Source organism: Quercus robur, chromosome 6 (genome assembly GCF_932294415.1).
Source record: "Quercus robur chromosome 6, dhQueRobu3.1, whole genome shotgun sequence".
NCBI classification, from domain to species: domain Eukaryota; kingdom Viridiplantae; phylum Streptophyta; class Magnoliopsida; order Fagales; family Fagaceae; genus Quercus; species Quercus robur.
Window position 1 is genome coordinate 8,860,999 of NC_065539.1, and position 10,595 is coordinate 8,871,593.

At 34.0% G+C, this 10,595-nt stretch overlaps 1 protein-coding gene across 5 annotated transcripts; it reads right to left on the reverse strand.

Annotated features, from left to right (window-relative positions):
• Positions 1-3,080: 3,080 nt before the first annotated feature.
• On the reverse strand, positions 3,081-10,364 carry LOC126732618 (protein DA1-related 1-like). 5 transcript variants are annotated; one of them, XM_050435573.1, is made up of 12 exons: positions 10,057-10,364; positions 8,671-8,805; positions 8,355-8,445; positions 7,375-7,639; positions 5,835-5,955; positions 5,649-5,732; positions 4,850-4,969; positions 4,462-4,674; positions 4,308-4,370; positions 4,093-4,208; positions 3,936-3,994; positions 3,081-3,846 (listed from the first exon to the last, which is right to left on the reverse strand). In XM_050435573.1, the coding sequence occupies exons 2-12, from the start codon at positions 8,755-8,757 to the stop codon at positions 3,506-3,508; spliced, it is 1,560 nt and encodes a 519-aa protein (XP_050291530.1). In that variant the 5' UTR covers positions 8,758-8,805; positions 10,057-10,364; the 3' UTR covers positions 3,081-3,505. The 5 variants fall into 5 exon arrangements, with proteins under 5 accessions (XP_050291530.1, XP_050291531.1, XP_050291532.1 ...); XM_050435574.1 differs by lacking the exon at positions 10,057-10,364 and adding an exon at positions 9,793-10,021; XM_050435575.1 differs by lacking the exon at positions 10,057-10,364 and adding an exon at positions 9,678-10,021.
• Between the last annotated feature and the right edge of the window lie 231 nt (positions 10,365-10,595).

Sequence of the window (10,595 nt, forward strand, 5' to 3'; positions counted from 1 at the left end):
TCGAACTTCATCACGTGTCGCTCACCCACTTCCAAACTCCTATAAATAGAAGCTTTCCTAAGGCATTTCTACATACACACCAACAGACCAAAACATCTAGAGCACAAATAGCATCAAAGAAAATTCAGAAGTACAGAATCTCTACTGGAATCAAGCTTTGAAGCCTCCAGGAACTTCAAGAATTTCAACTTCGAATATGAAGAACATTCGAAAAGAAATCATCCAAATCATCTTCCTAAATCTCAAAGTTCACTGGAATCAAGCTCAAAAGCCTCTAAAAACCTCAACAAACAACAAATTGGCAAAACTCTACGAATTCAAGCCTCAAAAGCACCGAAGAACTTCCACCACAAACCTTCGAAAACGAAGAACGCACAAAAAACACAAAGTATACGAAGAACAAATAATTTCTAACAAGCTCATAGCCAAAGATTCATTGTAATTCTATTTCAAGGGTCTTCGATCCATCCTTCAGCCAAATTGAAGGATATTTGGTGTTCAAGTCAAAATCAAATGTGCATTTTGTATTAGTGAATGTAGTCTTAGTGTTGTGTGTGTGCAATAAGAAGGTATACTACACATATAATGTTCAATGAATAGTTTACTAGTAATATAAATTATCTTAGACAACCATTAACAGAGTTTTAGTCTGATAATAAAAAACAATCATCATGGTGCAAAGACCATAAGTTGAAATTATATTTTATCTATCAATTAAATTTTTCTTTTTTAAATCATGCATCTAAATGTGTTACAAATCAAACTTTTTGTTATGGTTTTTCATTAGAAGTTTAAATAAAAGGGGAGGACATAAGGGTAGATAAGAAATCTCAGTTCCTGGATTGTCTATTTTCTATTAAAGGCTTGAAAAATGGAGAAAATGAGAGGCAAGAAAATTCACTTCTTGGATTGGTTTTTGGGGGACATACTCGAACTATGGTTAAAAAATCGACTAGAGTTAATAAGTTGGCAAAATCTAGACCTTAGATTTAGCCAAATTTGAATAATTATCAATTTAAATGGAGATGATCCAAACCCATCAAACTATACCTAAAGACACAAACCAACCTTATTTTATCCATTTCATATTCTTCACTGCTAGCTAATGTACTTCACCACGATACAATTACTAATGGTCTGGAATTACTGACTACAAAAGCCAACCGAATAACCAATACCAAGGTGTAGAACAATCTTTAAACCCATGAAGAAGATTGAAATCTGTCCCAATTCCGTATGAGTCTAGGAAGCACCGAAAACTTCATTTTGAGGTGCCACAATCATGTCGTACCGCCCCGCTGTCTCATGTTATAATTTTTTAGAAATTATTCATCTTATTGTGTCGTACTGATATCTGTGTTCGTGCTTCCTAGACACCAAGTCACATTTACAGAGTCAAAATATCAAACACCTGGTGTGCAATGGCAAATAGACTATCAACCCAGCTACGCAGGTTGTCAGGGCTAAATGGTTCGTGGTGTGGTGCTTGGCTGCTTGCTAGAATGCTACGGGCTCTTTACGCAAAATTCCCGCCAAAATCAAGAGGAATAGGTCTTGTTTTCAAATAAAATGGGACTAGTATTTAAGTACTTCCATTTTTTTTTTTTTATAAAAAAAACTTTAATATTAATATGAAAAGCCAAACTTATTTTATATCAAGCTTTTTTTTTTCTTAATTAAATGTAATAATATCTATTTTCATTGACCTATGCAAAATAATTTTTTATTAAATTAATATTCTCTTATCTTTTAGTAATTACTGGTTGGTAAGAAGTTTAAAAAAGATTTGTTTCTTTTTAATTTTTTTTTTCTTCTAAATATGAAATTTGATCATAGGGGATTTGATTTAAACAATTAATTTATTGCATAATATGGGTGTGATAAATCAAACTTTGTAAAAGTAAAAAGTTCCCATGGACTAGGTTGAGGAAATCATACTATAGTTTTTGTTTTTTTATAATACCATGCTTGAAAGCACCCAAAATAAAAATCCATATTGCATCCACCACTAGCTTATGTAGGGATTTTTTTTTTAAGAAAAAAAAAATCAAAATTTTACAACAAGTGAGGGAAAGGGATTTAATCCTTATTCTTTCTTATAAAGGAAATCAAATAATATGTTGACCATGATGATATCAATCACTTGGAAACAATTGATTGTGAAAGTTAGAAATTCCTAGGTGCACAACAATCCTTAATCCCATAATTCTCAGACTGTTTTGAATGTCAATAGCGATATTAAACTTTCAATTTTGAATAATTAACTTTTGTATATTAGTTTCTGAAAAAAAAAAAAAAAAAAAAAAAAAAAAAAAAAAAAAAAAAAAAAAAAAAAACTTATACATATTAGACTGTGTTTGGCATTAACTTCAGTTATTATATATAACTTTTTAAAACTTCACTTTTTTCCATTTTTTCTCACTTTTTCAAATTTTTTTTAAAATACAAATAAGCTTTGACACACTTTGACTAAACACTTAAGTGTGAAAAATTAATTAACTTTTTGTTATTGTTTTTCATTAAAAGTTCAAATGAAAGGGGAGGACATGAGGGTAAATAAATAGTCTCAGTTCATGGACACGTATTTTGTCTATTTTTCATTAAAAGCCTAAATAATATGGGAGAAAATGAAGGGTAGATAAGAAAACTCACTTCATGGATTGGGTACAAACATCATTATTTTATCCATTTCACATTCACAGCTATCTTGTGTACTTAAACCTCAATGCAATCACTAATAGTCAGAAAGTAATAAACTACGAAAGCCAACCAATACCAAAGTGTAGAATAGTCTCTATACCAATGAAGAAGAAGAAGAAGATTGAAATGTATCACAGTTCCATTGTGAGCTATGAAATAATTCGTTTTTGATAAGTTATCACTTGGGTTGCACACCATGGCTTATGCTAGGAAGCTACCTACTTCTCAAGGTGGTGCACCTCATTAAAATCATTTGATTTAAGTATATTATCAAAGTTGATGTCTGTCGATGAAGTTTATTTTCGTAATATGACTCCTAGTGAAAAGGTTTTTAAAAAAAACCTATTAACCACAGTAGAACAATGTCAGAATCAGGAACAAAAGAAAAATGTGTAATTGTGGTATTCATTGTATCTATATATAAGTATAATGTAGTATCATTATGAGGGCAGGGGGATATTACAACAATTGCACACAGGAAGGAGCATTTCTATCGTTTATTTTGTCTCCTGAATTCACACTTTGGTTTGGTCCTATTGAACTAAGTATGATATAAGGCTATGAAGGCATTGAAGCAAGTGGGTATTGAATAAAATTTAGGTACAATTTCGTAAGTGGTGTACCTTAAGTCCCTCAATTAAATTCAAACACATGACTACATTGACCAATACAACACAAATAGTGTTATTTTGCCCAATGGCAATTAAATTTAACATAACCATGTGTTTGAATTCAATTAAGAAACCTAAAATACACCACCTAAAAAACTGTACCTAAATTTTACCTGTAGGGAAAATAATACAAATCATAAAGGAAAGCTTCCTGTCAATCGAATATGGTCAAGAGTAGCCTTCAGGCCATATTTGAGCATTGCCGCATTTCCTTTCTTAAATCCACCTCCATAAGCTTCTGATGTATCTGTCTCGATCTGGTGTTTGAAAAACTTACCAAGTTCCTTCTCAAAGTCAGATCGTTTACCCTTTTTTGATGATGAGGAAGAGGATGAAGAGGATGAGGAAGGTGATGAAGAGGATGATGATGAAGCAACATCGCTTGCAGATGCTGCATAGATCTCAGAATCCAACCACATATGAGCTAAGACCTGGCAGATACCCTCTTCAACCTCTGGACTAAGATTGGGGTAACCTGTAAACATCCTATTAGTAATTCCAGGCTAACCATATCTAAAACGCATATAATGTCAACAGGAGAACGGTAGGAAGACAGACAAACACCTTTAAGCCTGAGCCACGCATGCATCATCTCGTGAGCCAGGATTGACCCAGTCAACAACCTGTATGTAGAGAAGTCTAGGATCATATACAAAATTCTTAGCATGTATCTATTTTACAACAATAGATGCGTCTAAGGTGCAAATATGAGAAGAAGTACCTAGGAAGGCCATACAAAACAAGAATTGCTGTTACTTCACACCTACGGATCAACCTACGTGGCTCAGTTATGATGTCTATAAATTGGTTGTTCGCCATCCTTGGCCTCCTTGAGATCTGGTAACATAGTTGAACTAGTTATAGATGTCTGATACAATATACAGATATCATTACAAGAAAAACAGCAGAATCAAAGGCTAGGGAAGTAGTTCCTACAGTGGTAACCGTCTGTTCTTCTGACAAGCAAAGTCCTCTGGTCTCAGGCATGTGATGGTGACCCTACCACAATAAAAATAAAATAAAGATCAACATTAAACGTAAACCAAGAAATGAGAATACACAGATGAAGTATGAAAACATTAGTATTTACATTCTTTTCTCCCTCCATGGCCTCATTTAGCGCTTGTCTCTCAACTAAGAGCATTGGAACTTGCTGCTCCACTTTCATATGTAAACCTTCATAGAAGTCTTGTATTTCAAGGTAAAGAGGCTGGCATTCATAAGTATCCATAACCGCTGAGTCTAGACACTCAAAACAAAGCTTCCGACCATCATCAAGTAACAGATATCTCATGTCCCTCGGCTGCAGGGATTGGAAGGTTTTGCATTATGAATGACATAAGGAAATTACTCATAGGTGTTTCTGAAGCATGTTTTCCAGGTAGTGGTAGTGTTTACTTATATCGTTTTGCTTTTCTTAATGTTTTGTCACTTCCAAAGAAAAGAGAGAGAGAGAGATGATTTTTAGCATTACTGACCTCCATTCTTTCACAGCTGCAACACCGAGGAGTCCTGTCATGTTCATGTGAGGGGCAGTACTTCTGCATCCAGAAAGGATGTGCCCTATACTCAATAAGACCTGCTGAATTTGTTGGGATCTGCACAAAAAGAACAAAAATAAGTGAAAAAATTCAAGGGAACCATTTGTGATACAGGCAACAAAAGGAACAGGCAAATCCAAAATTCCAAATATATCATTCATTTTATGCTCATGCATTAGTGGATGCTGTAATATACCTGTGGCTACATGGATCTTAAAATTTACTCTGTAAAAAGTTTCTTACAAGAACCGTCAGACAATTTAGGATATGCAGAAAGATCATCTGCTAATTTCATATTTAAACACACTTGACCAGAATAGTAGGAGCAACATCCTTACCGCTATGAAAATTTCACACTAAAAGCAGTGGGCACCATTCAGAATTTTCATATGTTTCTTATTTATGAAATGATTTAACTTCTGTATATTTCTGCTTATCATCTAGATAATTGAATGTGGGGCCTAGCAATTTTGCACTGGTATTTTATCAACAAAGAATGTATGATCCTCCTCAAACGGCCCCTTCAATATTAGTTTCAGGTGATAGTTTGATGAGATTATAAGAGTCATAATTAGGTTACAGCAGCCTGAAGTTTCTGTTAATGAACCATCACTATGCAAGCACATAATGTTTGAGTATTAGAAAACATATGAAAAGAGAAAACAAAACATAGCTATCTTCTACAATTGTATACAAAATCAACTAGAGGAAATAACAAAACATGATATACACTTACAAAAATCTTGCAAACATCACATCTTGGGTGATGCTGCTCCTTATAGCAGGATTTGTGATAAGGGCGCTTGCCTGACATAGAAAACTGTCACAGAAAGGAGATATTCCACTCAATGAACCACCAAAGATTCAAAGTTTTCACCATCCAATTCCAAAAAAAGTTTCAATTAACTCAAATAAGTTGCACCTCATGATCATTAATGGGTAGATTGCAAGCATGACAACGAAAACATGCTGGATGCCAAACAGCACCCATGCAGCTCAAAAATCGTCCATGGCCAATCTCAGTGTTGCAGCCAGCACAGATCCTACAAGCAATTTTGTCCAACAAACAGGTCATGTTTCATTTGACCTCTGTAAAATGCAGCAAATTCACATAAAATAAAGAAGTCATTAAGTTTTAAGAGGCATTGTCATGTCCAGTTAATACAGAGATGTATGCAAAAATTTTACAAGATATCAATGCAATCTTCTCTTTCCTAGATAAGTTGCTTACAAAAATAACATATTTTGAACATTTTAAATCACATGCTTATGTTTTTCTGTTACTCCAATGGTAGATGTTCATCTAACATCTCTCTTTGTCCATTTAATCTAAAACCAAATTATGGACCCATTAGCAACTAATAAGTAATAAGCATCAGCATAACTGTTAGCATCTCTAAAATATTTTGTATTGTTGGTCAATCTAGGACTCCACAGCTCAACACAAGATCACCAAGTATCAACTCTATCAAATTTAGGTATCAAAGATCGTTGTTATGCATCACATCCTCTTATTTCAATTTAAAGTACTTCAAATCAAAGTAAAAGATGCTTTGCTCATCAAAATTTGTGTCTTCATTATGTGACCATGCATGGTAAAATGAGAAAGAATAAAATGACTCCAGCCAACCCTAGGTGCTCCTGCATCAAATTTGGGTATCAAAGTTCGTTGTTATGCAGCACAAACTCTTATTACGATTAAAAGAAGTACTTCAAATTAAAGTAAAACATGCATTGCTCATCAAAATGAGCGTATTCTTTATGTGACCATGCATGGTAAAATGAGAAAGAATAAAACTCCCAAAAGCCAAAGAACAAACACATCATATTCTCTCTCATTTTAGTATTCCTTCATGCTCTGCTCTGTGATAAGCATTGGAAATAAATTAGATATCTAGAAACCTCCAACTGTTACAGCCTCAACAAGATACAAAATCCAACCTTTTGTCTATCTCGCTCTCTCTCTCTTTCCCATACTTTATGCCAAGTATTAATAGATTAGTGCAGGGTTTAGAATTAGATTTAGCATTCTTTCCAGATGCCTATCAAACTAGTTTGCACACTGTTAAACATTCAGAAAGCTTGAAATTCATATGTGTTTGTATTAAGCAGGTTAATGCAAGGAGAAATCTCAACATTCTGACTATTTCTAAAATAAATGTTTAACTATGGCTGGTTAAGTACAAGCTGACCAACTTAATAATTGAATTAGTTAGTTGGTATACAAGATGAAGAAAGAAAAGCAAGAAAAGTACTAAGAAAAATGTTTATATCCCTTCAATTAGTTTTCTCAACTCTGATTCAATAGGTAAGCTAGCCTCTAACCTGCAGGAAACAATCTCCACTCATGTTGAGGCAATTAAATTTAACTTTTTTAAATTTGTAGGATCATCAGGATTAGATAAATTACTAAGTAGTATATGGATCGTCATACACAACAGATTGCATCATGACAAATATACCTGTATCCAGATGGAAAGGAGAATGGATAAGGGTGAAATATATTTCTATTGTCATGTGGAGGAGAATCCAAGAACAAACTTTCTTGAATAGCTTTTGCAAGTTGTTCGTCTTCCTCCAATTGAGCTTTAGAAACATGTTCATCTTCCTCAGATTTAACTTCATGAAGATGTTCATCTTCCTCAGATTTAGCTTCAGCAAGACTTTCATCTTCCTCTGATTTAGCTCCAGCAAGACATTCATCTTCCTCTGATTGAGAATCATCATCTAAGAATAATCAGAAAATAAAAGATTAGACTCCAGACCATCATTTATTTCCAAACAAGTAACTTTTGCATCTGAAAAAGATTATCAGCTACATAGACTTTATCCAAAATTTGAGTTCAGTAGTACAATTTAAGCAGACTGTCAACATTCATTATGGATTTCAAGGAGCTATACGAGCATTCATTTATTCCCATTGAACGACTTCAAAAGCATTTGCACATTAGAGGAATGTGGGCAATATCATTTGCTAAGCAGTTAAATATGAGGTCTGACATGAAGAGTGGGAAGAAAGAGAGGGTAGTGAGAAAAAGAGTTCAACCAAAAAAAATTTTTCATTAAAAAAATAAAAGACTCTCCCAGATTTCATAATTAAAAAAAATTTATAACTACTATTATCAGCACGAAAATTTGTAGAAATAACAAAAACTTTACTTTCCGGCGATTTATTGGCAAAGCGCATCACAATTTAAGAAGAATGAATAGAACTCTCTGATATCAAATAAAGATCTTACACAAAGTCATATAGAAACAGTTCACATGTACAAAGCAAGTAATTGATGTATACCATTACACTTGCATTAAAAAAAATTTAATCTGCTTATTGTAAGGTATTTAAAATATTGAGTCATCGGTCTTATTAAATAGAAGTGAGAACCTTCCCAGGTCACAATTGAATGATGTTTCAAGGTCGAGGTCTACAAACCATGCAACTTACCAATCACTTTTTTCCCTTTTTGGTCTTGTTCTGAAAGAGACATTGCAATAGCACAGTCAAGTTCTTCTTTCTCAATATCTGCCCATTCATCCTGCGTACATGTTTACCAATTAGCACTGGAGAATAATAGAAACAAGCTAGCATATTGTATGAGAAAGAATGCTAAACTTCATAATCTCCTCTTCATTAAAATTTTTGCAATATGTACATTCTGTACTACAAGTCAGCTACCGTTAGACAAAATGTTACCTTAATCATATTATAAAAGAGTAGGACCAACAAGAAAGTATGTATAAAAGGAAGAAATTGTCACTACCGCTGAGCCATGAGCCCCATCACCATGTGTCCCATGATATTGGCCTCTATGGTTAGAACCTTTAAAAACCTTGGTCAACCAACCCATTATGCAAGCTATTATTCACCGTTAGCAGGTAGGTTGCCAAACTCTTCCCTGCACGCAAGTTGTTTGTTTGAATTAGGGACCATATTTCAGTTCATGAAAGAAAATTATAGGTACTTAAAACATCTCTAACAACTGTAGATGACTCATATGACCCTCTTTTTATGTTATTATGTGCGAAGTTCATCAATAAATGGACAAGCAACTATTTAGGTGAAAATATACAATATGCAACAAAGTTGAAGATAATGGCAATCTCAAAGCAAGCAACAACGCAGAAAACCACAGCTCAAAATTCAATTAGTTTGTCTTAATATGGGACACACCCACCAGAGTTTGAGGCATTAGTTTCATCGAGCAATTGGGAAATTAAGAAAGAGTTGAGATGAAATTTAAAGAAACTATATCAAGGGAAGGATATAAGAGAGAAATACCATACAACTAGTCATTCGCAGAGAGTTCACTAGCATGGAATAGAAACCATAGCTAAACTCTTAAAAAGATCTTAGTAGATATCAAAGAGATTAATAAGACTATGGATTGGAACTCTTTGCATATATAAGCATGACGATTTAAGAATATCTTAATCCAATATAAACAGATTACTTTATCCCTCATCAATCAAAAACTCAAAGCAAGTTATGAAATAAACTCTGAATCACCCACCAGAGACATAACTTTGCCCACAACGTTTCAATTCCTCAAATTTTCAACATGATGTGCAATCGATGGACTTAGCCAGATACTATCAAAAACCCATATATCCATGAAAAGTGAAAACACCACCCACCAACCACATCCAATTCATGATTAAAAAAACAAAAATCAAAGCAATTGGAATCTTCCAATTTGATATTTTGCAGACAGTAATAATATAACAGGTAACAGTAAACTGAAGCCAACAAGTTTCAGAAACGCACAACCTGAAAAAGGCTTCAGAATCTGAACAATCCAAGATCAGATAAAATAGTCAATACCCACGAATGCATATTCAACAAAGAAGAATTAAAGGACCCCATAAGATATTCTCTGTCATACCCTTAATTTTCTTTAGCCTTGCAAAAGCACTTGACCCGTTTCTAACAGAGTCATTACACAATCATTAAAAGAGTAAGGAAGATAAAAGATAAAAACTTTACTCAACCCAAAGGGAAAGAATGAATAAATAAATAAAAAGATTAAAGTGTTTTGGAAACTACTTGGATCCTACTCAAATACACGCTAAAAGGGCAAAAGGAAAAGGCTAAAAAGTTTGAAACTTTGGAGTGGTTTTGGGAAGTTGGATCAAACCATTCATCTTACCTTCCTTAAAAACCCAACAAAAAAAAGATGGAATCAGGAACAGTTTGTGGCCCTTGTGGAATTTGTGTTGAATTCTATCACTTTGCTCTATTGCTTGTGGGTCCTCCTGTCTTCTACCCATTACCCAACCGACCTCACAAAACGTCAAAGACCCCATTGAAATTTTCTGGTTGACAAAAAGACTGCCATGAGAGGAAAGAGGTTGTAAAGTTGTTAGCTAGTGAGAGTGCAATTCTGTGTTCTTTCCTAACATTAAACACTCCAAAGTGAGACTTCAAACTGCGAGAGTTTGTATAGCCCGCCAGCCCAGCCAGACTCTTTGCTCACCTCGCAATGGCAGTGTGACACGTAGCTTAACCAAGAACACTCAACACACCACCTCTGCTTTTATGCAATTTTTTTGGGATAGATTTTTGGGAGGAAAAAAAAGAAAAGAAAAACAATTTACACCCTCTAATTTTGGATGCTTCTAAATTAAATCTCTAGTATTACAAGAATATCAATGTGCTCATTTCTTTAACACCGTTAAAATCTTAACA